Source organism: Lampetra planeri, chromosome 38 (genome assembly GCF_965212315.1).
Source record: "Lampetra planeri chromosome 38, kcLamPlan1.2.h2, whole genome shotgun sequence".
NCBI lineage: Eukaryota > Metazoa > Chordata > Hyperoartia > Petromyzontiformes > Petromyzontidae > Lampetra > Lampetra planeri.
The window spans coordinates 10,130,495-10,143,799 of record NC_136144.1 but is presented as its reverse complement, the minus strand read 5'-3'; the positions used below and the strand labels follow the sequence as shown (position 1 = coordinate 10,143,799).

Below are 13,305 nucleotides of genomic sequence, written 5' to 3'. Positions count from 1 at the left end.
AATGATGAATTGGACTCCCGTTGTAAATTGCACGAGAAATTTTTTTCCACACCATTATTCACGAATGTGTTGAGTTTGTATTGTCATTCGCGAATGACATTGGTAATGACGTCACGTGTAAATGTCTAAAAAGCTCTGATGAAGTCATGATCGCGTCACTAACAAACACGTTACATGACGTCACATCAGGAGCGTGCATGGTCGACGTCACGCACTCGACGACGTCACGCCCACCCCCCGTTAACATCAACGTCCGCTGGGAGAGAAAGAGAGAGCACCGTGCGTGATGACGTCACGAGCCGACGTCTCCCCACCGCCCCTCCCGGCGTGATGGCGTCACCGGCGGTACAGTAAGGTGACGTGACCGCGTCACGCCGTGTTGTGACGGGTGACGTCATCGGGCAACATGGCGGCGCGCATGGCCGCACGTGTGGCGGTCACGGGTCTGAGCCGGGCGGGAGGAGGTCGCAGCCTCCTGGGCCCCGCGGCGCTCCCCGTCCGCCGCCTCTGCAGGTGCGAGCCCCGGGCTCATTGGGGGGCCCCAGTGTCGATTGTGGGGGGCCCCAGTGTGGATTGTGGGGGGCAGGAACGAGGCAAAACCTAGCCCCAGAACGCTACCACACTCATTCACATTTTTTGTTTGTTTTGTGATTTCACGAGTTAAGGGCCCACTGAACTACGTAGCTATTTTTTTCAGAAGCGACCTGGCAGTCACGAGTGATATAGCTCAGCGAAGTGGCTTATCGTGTGGACATGTGTCGCAGCCACATACTGTACTCTTAAGCGGATGTTTTTGTTAAATGTGGAGGGGGAGAAAACACAGGAGGACCTGGAGAAAAAAACGCCACGGGGATCACGGAGAGAGAGACACGCAAACTCCAAATATACAACAGGCATCGTCAGGGTTGGGATCGAACCCCACACCTCCTGTATACCGAGCGAGGTAGTTAACATCTCACAACCGTGAAACTCGCTCAATGTTGAACTGAGGAGGTATCTCAGCCGCTAAGTGAATGCCCCCCCCCTACCTCCCCCCGTGGTCTAAGCTATTGGTGGAAACTCCGCATTCATGTGGCGGGCGACACCGTATGTGCAGGGTAATCACGAGTGACTTGCCACACAATGGTTCTCGTTTTTCAGGGTGCTTCAAAAACATGTTAACACTTAGGAGAATTTGCAACAATACCACGAAGAAATGTGCCTCCGGGCTCTGGAGACCACCTGGAGAAGATTCCAGGCACGTGTGTTGACAATGATGGCGAATAAGTGGAGACTGCCTTTTTGAAGCAATTAACATGACATTTGTTATCATGTTACAGTGTATTATCCGTTCTTCCATTAAAAACGATAGTCGCATATAAGTGTTAACACTTTTTTGAAGCCACCTATATAGACATTTCGCGCGATGATGTGATGAATCATTATACCCACGTTGAAATCTCCACAAGTGCCCGGGTCATTACGCCCTGGTGGCGTGGAGAGATATCAGGCACGTCAGGTCTGTGCCGGCCTTCGTCAGGTCTGTGCCGGCCTTCATTCGGTGCTTGCAAACGGCACTTGCACCCATCAAGTCCAGCAAGGTTATACGGTGGAACGTATTTGGTTAAGGGGTTGTGTATCCTGTGCATGTGCAGTGTTTGGTCTGTGTACGGGTCTTGAGTACGAGATCTTCGGGAAGGTGTACGTATGTGCAGCTACTCAGCTCAATGGGCTTCACTCGGGAAATCAACTTCTGATTCTGTGCACAGGTCTTGGAGTAAGGAGGAGTCGGTGTGCGTATCTGTACACATCTAAGTCTAGATTGAAAACTAATTTCCGTAGAACTGATTTTTTGTGTTTAGTTTGTCCTCCGTACCTCCGATTAGCACGGTTGGCTACGTACGCTGCGAAAGAAGTTCCTACGGTACATACAAGGTTCTGTATGCGCGTGCATGTGCGTACACGTCCCCTGGGCGAGGTCTTGTGGTTTCAGTGTCTCCCCGTGCGCCGTCTCTCGTCACCCACAGGCCGTTGAGCGGCGCCAGCCCGTCGGACGACGACCTCTACGAGAAGACGACGGTGACGATGCTTCAGCGAGACTCGCCCAACACGATGTTCGTGGACAGCTACGGCCTGCACGGGTTCACCGTGAACGGCAATCGCGTGATCGGTCCGTGCGCCATCATCCCCCATGCCATCATCCAGTGGAACGTGAGCACGCACCCCCCGGCCGTGTCTGCGAAAAAGAGCTTTATAGCTCATCGGATTCCTCCAGATAAATGTTCTGATTCTGACAGAATTTTGCAGGGGGATTTCTTCTCGCCCTTTGGTTTCTCGCCACCACAGAACATTCCAGAAAATGGAACTGGTCAAGTGTCCCAATCCAGGTCCCGAGTCTTGTCAGTCAGAATGCAAAGGATTAATAATATATTTGATATTTTGCTCTTCTGCATTGGTGGAGAGCCCCCGTGAGTAACACGAACATTTTGGTTTCTTCACTCAGGTTGGAAGCTGGAAGGATATCAGTGAAGAAAGCTTATCATTGTTTTACCTTCTGGAGCCCCGAATAGGTGAGGATTCAACAAGTGAATGAAGAAATCGCTCGAACACTTCCTTGAATTTACCTTAAGTCGTGATGCCTGCTGTTTATTACATTTTGCAGTCAAGTGTTTCTCCGCTGAAATGAGCATTGAGGTGGGGTGCACATCTCTGTTGGTGGTCCAGAGCCAGTAAAGTAAATTCTACATTCTAAAAATGGCAAACGATCTTTAGGGAGGACCACTGTTGACTCTCCACGAAGTGGCACTCATTTTATGAACTCGGATGGTAAGCTGGGAGATTCAATCCACAGCCAGAGTTTGAACTCGCAAGCTCATGATTGCAAGTCTAGCATTCCACCAACAGCTCCACCTGGCCACAGTCCAGATATCAGAGCAATGTTTGTTAAAGCCAGAACCCTTGCACAATTCACCCCGACCTCAAAAGAGCCTAACTTTAGACACTCAGCATCATCATCACCACCAATGGCAGCTCCTATTTGCAGATCCCATTTACACTTTTGTGCTCCATTCTACTCCCAAGTCTCTTGCCCGGTCTTGGCACGGAATGCCCAGCGTAGTGCCGCGTGTCGCGCGGGTGAGCAGAAATCCTCGTGTTGGGGACGGGCGACCGAGTGGAGCGTCTGGACCCGCAGCTGCTGCGCTTCATGACGCGGCAGGGAGTCGCCGTGGAGGTGCAGGACACGGTGAGTGCTCGTGCCGGCTTTCCCTCCGACTGTCACCGAGTTTCTACCGTCGTAATTTAATGACGCTTTTCAAGCAAGGTTGAAAGCGTTATGCGTTGCCGTAGTTTCTAAAGTACGATACACTCCACCACCCCCCCCTGTTATTTAAAGCAACATTTGGGTAGGGGGCATCTTAAAGTCTGGAGAATACACGTTTTAATCAACGTTGTTAAGAATCATATTCCAGGAGACAATTCCAGATAACTATTCCACTACCACTCAGAACACAGACAACTGGAAAAATCTTCTAGAAGAAATCCCCATTTTTTTAAGCAGCACGTTCATCGTGACGTATGGGTCAAGAAGGGAGTGCCACACAACCGTCACTTAGCATTGTTGGCTGTGTACGGTGTGAAAGAAATTCAACATGTCACCGACACGTAGTTGCGAGAACGGGACGACTTATGGTGGTGTCGGGGGTTTGGCGGCACACGGCAGGACACGACTGCAAGGAGGTTGAGCTTGCATTCATTCATTTGCAGCCTAAACCTAAAATGAAATTACAATTTGGGGTAGTGTTGTCAAAACCAGTTGGTGACACCACCAGAAAAAAAAATGCACAGCACGTATTCATATCGAGGCCCAATTCCTACACGCACCTCGGCACTCACACACTCTATGGCGCCGTGCAGGCCATGCATTCACAGCCGTTCTAGCTAAGGGGAAAGCTATGCCAGGACTTTCTCAGGGCCCTCCTGCAATGGTTGCGATGCATGCATCGTCTTACGCGACAGTTTCCTGCGGCACAAGCACACGTTCCCCCAAGAAACGCTCTCGTCACGGAGCATAAACCATCACGCGAACTCCGGTCATCCTCGCAGCGGCGGCTTTTGGCGAGCCATTGAACAAAGACGGTTACCGCATTGCGCGCTTTTAGATGCGCTTCTGCGGCCGTCTGGAACGCTCTTCCGATATTAGGAAGCCACTGGAGCTGTGCACTTTTTATCTAGATTGAAAACTAATTTCTTTAGAGCTGCTTTGTGTTTAGTTGGTTCTTCCCCGCACCTCTGATGAGCACGGTTTGGTACATACGGTGCAAAAGAAGTTCCAACGTATGTACACGGACACACTTCTGATCAGTCTCGTCACCTGACCAGTAAAACTGGAGGGCCCTCCTCGCTGTTCTTGTGACACGGACAGAAACGTGGCCTAGCGGCGCTCGGCCGCGTTGAGGTTCGCGGTTTGAAACCAGCGGCTGGCCTGAACCTATAAATCGGTCAAGTGAATCGATTACTTTAATAGTCAAGAGCCCAAGTGCTACTCGTGGAGCTATATCTGTGTTGACCGTGCTCGCCACTGAGAGTCAAGGGAGTGGCACATCGCTTTATGCAAATTCACTTTGTGTGACTTCGCTGATATACGGCCAACCATTTTCTACCAAAAAATTCACGATGCATTTTTCAACTCGTGCGGCTACGCTGTCAGATCATATTGTACGGTTTTGGATTTCGGTGGTTGTAGGATGTCCAGCGACTAGTGTTACCAATCCACTACGCACTCCACACCGTTTCCCCCGCATGTGCCTTGCAACACTTTGTAGAGTTTGACAGCAGGTTCAGTTCAACACAGATCACGAAAACTATCCCCTACGCAGAGCGCCCCTTCCTCAGCCACCCGATAGCGACGGTTGCTCCTCCACCACCCAAGAGTCGCTCATCCACAGTGCCGCTACAGGTTGAGAAGAGGAAGGCTGAATGGGCCTGTGCTTGGGATTCTCGGGCGTTGGGAATGGCTCCACTCAAAAAAAAAACACCCCTTCATCCATCGTCACGGTGTCCCGCACGGAACTCCCCTGAAATGCACGCCGATGCTTCAAGAAAAATAGCTACCCCCTGTTGCATGCCGCCCAAAACACTCACAGCCGGTTGACGGGATGGAGCCCACGGCTGTATGTACGTGCTTATCGGGAGCGGAGGCTGGACTGTTCCACTTTCTCCGACGCTGCGTTCCTCCATCTCCTGCTGCGTCGTCCCTGCATTGAGCTGCCCACCTGGGGTGCAGTCTCGCACTCAATAAGCCCCCAGTCTCCGTGCTGCTTTTATAGTGCTGCCCCCCCTTAGTGCTGCCCCCCCCTTACCCAGTGACAGTCCCCCTGTCTCATGGGTAATTGGGACTTGACAGTCATTGGCTCACCTTGTGGGATGTCGGTCCATTTAATGAGAACCGAATGCCCGTTGGATTGCATGGCGTGCTTTTCCAATCACCATTTAACTGGAGCCTCTCGTACCGCTTGTGTCTGTGACTTGTCAATCATCAGTCTCGTGCTCAGCTCAGACCGGTTCTCTGGCTGCCCTCTAGAAGCTTGTCAACAAGTTTTTGTCTCTTACATTGAACTACGTTAAATGTGGCTAAGGACGGGCATTCGCGCACGGCGTAACATTCGTAATCGCGTTATGGAAGACGGCTCTTCACAGTGCCGCAGCGTCCCGATTACAAAATAGATTTTTTTAAATCCCCCCCCCTTCCCCCGAAGTTTGGAAACGCTAATTAATTTCCGGGACGTTTTGTAATCTAGTCGATATGGTAGTGCCTCCATCAGCTCAGAGATGATTAGATAATGTGTGTTTGGGTTAACTCGCGTAAATATAAATGTGTCGTTAAACCCGTCACCACCCGTCACAGCCAAAAAGGTTTGTCACATAAACAAAACATGCCATTACATTACCAGTCCAGCACACGGGTGTGTTGGAGAGTAAATCCATTGTAATTTATGACATTAACCCTTCCCCCCACCTTTGATCTTCGCATGTGATTGGCTCACAAGTGATGACATCACATTTACCCCCTCCATTTAAGACCGAAACAGGAGGATTTATCCACAAATCTGCCTGTCGCCTGATGATACTGGTTGTAATTACTGGCGAAACGTCGTACTCAAATTGTAATTGTGGGTTTACTCTCCAACACACCCGTGTGTTGTACCGGTACCGAATTGGCACGTTCTGTTTACGTGACAACCCTTACTAATTGGCTGTGTCGGGTGGTGGCGTGTTCAACGACACATTTATACATTTACGCGATCTAACCCAAAAAACCTCTAATATGGTTAATATTGGTCGCGAAAGCCTTCGTGTTTAAAGCGATGATTCTGTGACTGGCTGTTGGCGCCCCCTGCTGCCCCCCCCACCCCCCGCACCGTGCCGTGTGCTGCGTCCAGGGCCACGCGTGCTCCACATTCAACTTCCTCGTCAACGATCGCCGCCTGGTGGCTGCAGGACTCATCCCGCCCACGCAGTTGGCGTGACCCGCGGTCGACGTGCGGCAAGGAGGGGGGGGAGGCCATGGGGAACCGCGGTGGCTAGGAGATGTTAATTCTAGGTTTGAAGCTTTCGTGACTGCAAGGATTCATACTCTTAGTTTTTTCGGTGAAGTCACGTAGGTAAAAAAAAATAAATAAAAATTGATAAAAATAAAATAATAAAAATCACGACGTTTCGAAGGCAACACAAGTCTCCGTCATCAGGTGGGACCGTCACAGCCAGATTTGCTGTATCAAGTTTAATTTCATTTTTTTATCTACATGACTTTACCGAAAAAACTAAGAGTAGGAGATGTTAACTCCCTCGCCTGATATGCAGGCGGTCGTGGGTTCCATCTGGGGGACCCTGATGCCTGCTGTGTTTTTGGAGTTTGCGTGCATCTCTCTTCCAGTGGCCACGTAGATTTTCCTCCCGATCCTCTGGTTTTTCCCCTCCACATTTAGAATCGATGTTGCGTTTAGAGGATTTGGCTGCTATACATTTCCACGTGATGATAAGCCCGCTTCATTGAGCTATCATTTGTGGCAACCAGGTCGTGTTTGAAATAGAGCTGTATAGCTTTGTGGGCCTTACCTGTTAATTTTTTATATATATATAGAACGCTGCATCACGCTGTTGGTCTGAGGCAGGTTAATTTTGGGTCGGGGGGGCAGGGCTATTTATGGTGTACGGGGCCCCCCCTCTTTGTATTTTAAGTTAATTCCCTTGACTGTTTTACCAACACCCATGCCCCGGTGCCACACGGTTATTTCAGTTCCGGTTTTTAAACATTCATGTACAAATTGTTAAGCTAAATCTATCAACGGTAAAAGGAACAAAACTATTTAAAGTTTGGAAAATAACTTGGAGTAACACATTGTGCTCCTTTGGCTCAAATAACAAAATTACACAACAATAATTTTTCTCCGTATATTTTTTTGGGGTCTCTCAAAAGCGGAGGGCCCGGGTTGCAGCCTCGAAGGGCCAGGACTGCGATAATCCGGCCCTGGCTGCGGTATCCAACCTGGGCTTCATTGTAAAGGAAACGATCCTTGTGTGGAATGCGGGATAATACAACTGTCAATTATCCGGATAAAACTAAAACACGGATACATTGCAAACACACGTGTGAGTTAGGCTATGAGGAGGTATTCGTTGGTTACCTCTGTATAATGGGGGGGGGGGGGTGAAGACATAATGCATCGTCTCAATTTATTGCTTCTCAAAGTGAATTGGTTCACGTGTTTGCTGTCACGTGGGCACCGAGTCTCTGACGACCCCCGACGAGTGTGGAGCGGCTGGCAGGTCAACCGGCGTGCGCGCAAAAGAAAAATGTTTCACAAGCAGCACGGTTCATTCACAACCCGGATAGTCTGCCCGCGGGGTAATCGACAAGTTGACCGTGCGTGCTACAAGCATGCGTGCGGGACGTCGCGTTCATGAAAATGTGCGGCGTGTCGATTTGAGCCGTCGAAACGCCGCGCGGTAGCGTGTGCCGAATGTTTACGACCCGAAAAAAAGCGACGACTGTGAACGGCGGTGCAGGAGTCTCGGGGAGTTCTGCGGTTTATGGATGGAACGAGTCAAGGAGCTCATCTCTGGCCGATGTTTGACTTTGAAACGAGGAGGAAATGGAGGTGATTAAAATATCTCTCGCCACACGATTACCTGTTATGCATTTTTGGTGAGGCGACGGTGTGTTGGATTGTATTCGTGTTTGGCAAGATCTTAACGTATGATCACTTTGCGTATGTATGTTGAACTTCTTTCACACCGTACATAGCCAACCGTGCTAATCGGAGGTGCATATACAGTATGTGTGCATTATGGAGGATGTTTACTTTGTGTCCTTGCCATGCTCAGCAAACTCGGGGGTGGGGTGGGCCCACACATTGACATCTTACCCACGCGGTCTCCCGCAAAGATGCGTGTTGAGTGTTTTTTTTTAATTTGTGTTGTGTCGAGCGTGAACATTTAGACTCGTGGTTGCCATCTGGGTTTATGAATTAATTAGAACATTCTTGAGTTGTGAGCACGTGAAGGTTCAGCCGGTGGCGGCTCGTGGCTATGGTTTGAGGAGGCTCGGGTTACCCGTTGTTAGGGTGATTCATTCGCAGGTGTAACGTGAAGGCATCTCGTGATGGTGCTGCATCAGTGCCGGGCTCCCACCACGCCAGTTCTCCAGAAAGAGTTTGTAATCGACATTGTGGCGGTAATGCTGAGGATGCAACTGCCGCGTTCCCGATTCCAGTTACTCTGTAACCTTAAAAGAAAACAACAACAACATTAGATAAGGTCTTATTTGCAATATTCGGTCCCGTGGTTCAATCTAAGTTTGACTTCAACATTGTATGGGGAAAAAACCCCCATTAATAACACACCTTTGGATAACAAAAGCTAACATAATGTGAAATTGCACTTAAGGTCTGAGTGAATAACATAATCAATTCTCCAGAATCAGTATTAAGTAGTCACCAAATATTAAATTCGTCATAGATACAAAAACAGTTTCGACAATGTTAACGTTTCATCAACTCGCACATTCTGAATGCCCATGCGGCAGCTGTGTTGGCCCAGTGGCACAAGAGCAGCTGGTAGAAGCATTCGTGGATTAAACTGCTTCTTGTGTTTAGTTGCCCTTTTAGTGTTAAGTTTGTTGCGCGGTTGGTTACGTACGGTGCGAAAGCAGTTCAACACATGTATGTATAATCAGATAGTCCGGCTGTAGACACCCGTGGAAAAAAACCTCGCTGGGTAGCATGACCCCTCACTCTAACCCTAGCACCCAAGAATGATATCCCGTCCGTGCCTCCTTCGGTGAATTGGGCCCAGTCACCCACAGCCCTGAGCTGCCGGGGCTCCGGTTGCAAACCCGGGAGGAGGAGGAGGTGGGAGGAGGAGGAGGAGATGGTGGGAGGAGGAGGAGGTGGGAGGAGGAGATGGTGGGAGGAGGAGGAGGAGATGGTGGGAGGAGGAGGAGGTGGGAGGAGGTGGTGATGGTGGGAGGTGTTGGGAGGAGGAGGTGGTGGTGGGAGGAGGTGTTGGGAGGAGGAGGTGGTGGTGGGAGGAGGAGGTGGTGGTGGGAGGAGGTGGTGTTGGGAGGTGGTGGGAGGAGGAGGAGGTGGTGGTGGGAGGAGGTGGTGGTGGGAGGAGGAGGTGGTCGTGGGAGGTGGTGGGTGGAGGAGGTTGCGCGCTCCGTGGATAAATCAAACGGCAGCCCCCGCGGCCACAACAAAAGCCACAAACACCGTGGCCACGAAATCCAATCGGCAAGCGGCACCGGGCCCCCACCAAGGTGATGCGGCCGTGAATTATTAAGGCCCCCCCCCATCCTCACAACAAGCCTTGGTGCCAGGAGAAAGTGAGCTGATTACCAAGCCGTGCGCAGTGGAGTGGAGGGTGGTGGGGGGGGGGCATTGTGACCGTGTCCGGTCGTGGGTGCCAAGCCAGAGAATAGACCTCGCAGTGTGATTCTCTCTTCTCCGTGCGGCATTCCAGTTTCCTTCCACACGCAACAAAGACAAACAAACAAAAACCCATCCTCTATAAAAGGCGATTGGACAAAACAGCCCTCTTCCCACCCCCTCGTGAATCACTTTGAATGCACGGTTGGATTGAAGGCCTCATCGGCGGGGGTTGACTGAGCCGTGACCGCATTGTTTGGGGCAGCGGAGGAGAGAAGGGGGTTTCGGGGTGACCTTCCCGCTCGTTGAGCGAAGGTCGTCGGACTCGAAGCGTCGACGGAACAGCCTTGGGGCTTGTAGAGTGGTGGAGACCCACTGATATTATAGTACTTGCCCCAGGGGTCGGCAGACCTGCGGCTCCGTAAGGGGCCGTACATAAATGACGTCACGCACCTAGGGGGGGGGGGTCAGACATTTGTGACGAGGGGGAGGGGGGTTTGAGAAATGTGACGTCACATCAAAATGCGCAACTTTAAATCAATATAGACAACACGTTCTACTTAATTAAATAGACTTTTTAATAAATGTTTTCTCCTACAACATCAGAGTGCAGCGCCACATTAAATACGTACTACAATAACAATAGTTTAAAGCAATTTGAAGCATGGTTTTTTTTTTGGGGGGGGGCAGAGCTTTGTGACGTCATATTTGAGGGAGGGGGGGTCTGACTTTTTGTGACGCCGTGTGACGAAGGGGGGGGGGGTAAAAAATCGTCCAAAATCGCGTGACGTCATTTATGGACGGCCTCATGAGGACCGCTTCGGTCCTCGTCTCAACTTGTACTCTTCTTCGCTCCCTGTGCAGCATCAGGCCGCAACGAGACCATGCCGGACGGTCTTTAGCAGCGTCCCCTTGGGACTGCTTCGTGACGTTCTTTATCAAGGACCCATCGTCTCGTATCCACCACCACCACCACGGTACATTGCGGCTCTTGAAATGTAGATTTGTTTTTACCGAATAACGACAGAAATGTACTGGCCCCACTGAGGTTACTTAAGCAAACTACCAATAATCAGCCTTAGAAAAGACCAACACGAGTGAGAATAGAAACAATAACATCATGAAATTAAACTTATAATTAGATGAAACCTAAGGGGTAGGGACATTATAGTTAACTTTGGCAGGCAAGACTACCTCAGCCGGCATCTTCATTAATAATGAAGATGATTGAAGGGCATATTGGTTAAGGGACATCAATAATATGGTTAAAATACATTAATAATGAATTTCAGTCAAAAAAAGGACAATTAGGAAATAATGTAGTTAAGTAAAATAACATGAATGAATAATAAATCTCAATGCACTCTTAAATGGTTACAATTATGACGTTGATAATTATCCACAGTTCCATCCAGTGGAGGCCCTTCCACGCGCAGTGGCGTGAGCGAGCGATTGCAGGGCTGCACCTTGACCACCGTAATTCACCTTCAGTAAAGATTTATATTTCGTTAGCAGTTACTCTGAATAATGCCTAAAACTCGGAAACACCCGCTTTAGAGTGTTTGGCTGCTATAAATGTCCACGTGATTAGCCACTTCGTTTGGCTATCATTTGCGGCCAGGTCGCTTCTGAAAAAGAGAGCTTCAGTGGGCATTACCTGACAAAATAAACAAATATATAAACTAGTTCGGTTTTAGTTTAGATGCTCAGTTGAGCAAAGGAGGCCCGTGTGTTGCGATAGCCAGCTGCCCTCTATAACGACGCACGGCATCTCCGTTGGTGCTAAGATGGGGGTGGGGGGGGTGATGGAAACTGAAGGAATAAGACGACGAGTCCGTATCAATTTCTCTCAACCTGGGGGATGGCGGGGTAGGTGGGGGCATCACCACGTGTGGTGTCAAATCCTCCGTGCACCGTCAGCCTCCCCCGCGGTATCCACGCGGCACCCAGCGACTCAGACCAGCGGCGGATCGCATCCACGTGGTGCGCAACCCGTCCCGGCTCTCCAGCCTGTCGGCCCGCGCTGCGCGAACGGAGAGGGCACGAGAGGACCATGGAGGCTGCTGCCTCGTCCGGCAGGGGAATTCGCGACGCCAAAAACGCAGGTGACACCGCGGTGCTCGACGCGAGCGGTGACGGAAACGCATTCCGGTATACGTGCGTGTGGTTGTGTGTGTGCGTATGTCGAATTGTTGTTGACTCGCCACACGCCCGCCGTCCAGGTCTGGCAAACCGAGCTCCGCACGTCCCTCGAGGGAGGCGCCCCTCTCTCGGCGCGCCCCGAAAGCGCGACCGCACCACCGCCTGCGACCTGACCCCCTGGCCGGTAGACGCGCGACACGAAGAGGAGGCTGCCGCCGCCGAGGTGCCGTTCGCCAACGCCGCCGCCGCCTGCGACCTGACCCCCTGGCCAGGAGACACGCGACACGAAGAGGAGGCTGCCGCCGCCGCCGGAGACGCGCCCGCGGAGACGCGAGGCGAGGAGAGCAGCGCGGGGCGGCTGTGCGTGTTCTCACCGTACCTCCATCGCGCGCGATATTTTCCCCAATTATTTTTTATTGTACGTACGTCCGTTGAACTTCTTTCGCACCGTACGTAGCCGACCGTGATCGTCGGAGGCGCGGGGGGTGGAAGGACAACGAACTAAACGCAAAAAAACAGTTCAAAATAAATGAGTTTTCAATCTGGATTATTTTAAAGCGCATTGCTCCCAATGGCTTCCTAATATCGGGAGGAAGAGCGTTCCAGACGGCCGCAGAAGCGCATCAGAAAGCGCACAATGCGGTGACCGCCTTTGTCCGATGGACACCCAAAAACTGCTGCTGCTGCGAGGATGACCACCTGAGTTTTTGTGGTTTATGTTCCTTGACGAGATCAGCGCGGTATTGTGGTTCATTTGTGGCAAGCACTTTGTGTGCATTGAGTGCGACCATACAATGTGAAGGTTTATCGTGACTCGCCTTCAAACACATTCCTGCGGAGGGAGCTGGTAGGAACTTGGGTTGCTCGGTCAATCGCCAGGGTCAACGGCGGCGTGGTGTATTCCGCAAATATGCGGGCACAAGCCGGCGTGAGTAGGTTAAACGTTGAGTTTTATAAGGGCGCCACGGGGTGACCAGTCCCTCCCCACCCAGCTCCACCCCTATCACCCCCCACCCTCCCCACCCAGCCCCTCCCCAACCTCCCCTCTCCACCCATCCCGACCCCTCCTATTTTTGGATTCACGACGGACGGACGGACACAATAATCCCCTGTGGGCTGGTGGAACCAGGTGGTTCCTACCAGTATAATTGGCCTAGGTAAACATAAACTTGCGTTCAGTTTATTGTCCTTCCCGCACACCTCCGGTACGGCTGGCTATGTACGGTGAAAAAGAAATTCAATACGCACGCATACATAA

General features: G+C 51.0%; 1 protein-coding gene across 2 annotated transcripts; it reads left to right on the top strand.

Annotated features, from left to right (window-relative positions):
• The first annotated feature begins 343 nt into the window (after nucleotides 1–343).
• Nucleotides 344–6,662, top strand: NDUFAF3 (NADH:ubiquinone oxidoreductase complex assembly factor 3). Of its 2 annotated transcripts, none has more exons than XM_078612343.1 (5): nucleotides 344–513; nucleotides 2,007–2,190; nucleotides 2,483–2,549; nucleotides 3,123–3,223; nucleotides 6,420–6,662. In XM_078612343.1, exons 1-5 carry the CDS (start codon nucleotides 407–409, stop codon nucleotides 6,504–6,506), a joined length of 546 nt encoding a protein of 181 aa, XP_078468469.1. In that variant the 5' UTR covers nucleotides 344–406; the 3' UTR covers nucleotides 6,507–6,662. The 2 variants fall into 2 exon arrangements, with proteins under 2 accessions (XP_078468469.1, XP_078468468.1); XM_078612342.1 differs by lacking the exon at nucleotides 344–513 and adding an exon at nucleotides 723–943.
• Nucleotides 6,663–13,305: the final 6,643 nt, after the last annotated feature.

Coding starts and splice junctions, on each gene's coding strand:
- NDUFAF3 (XM_078612342.1), top strand. CDS start 801: ATGTGGAGGGGGAGAAAACACAGGAGGACCTGGAGAAAAAAACGCCAC. Junction 2,550..3,122: donor CCTTCTGGAGCCCCGAATAG/GTGAGGATTCAA, acceptor GCGGGTGAGCAG/AAATCCTCGTGTTGGGGACG. Junction 3,224..6,419: donor CCGTGGAGGTGCAGGACACG/GTGAGTGCTCGT, acceptor TGCTGCGTCCAG/GGCCACGCGTGCTCCACATT.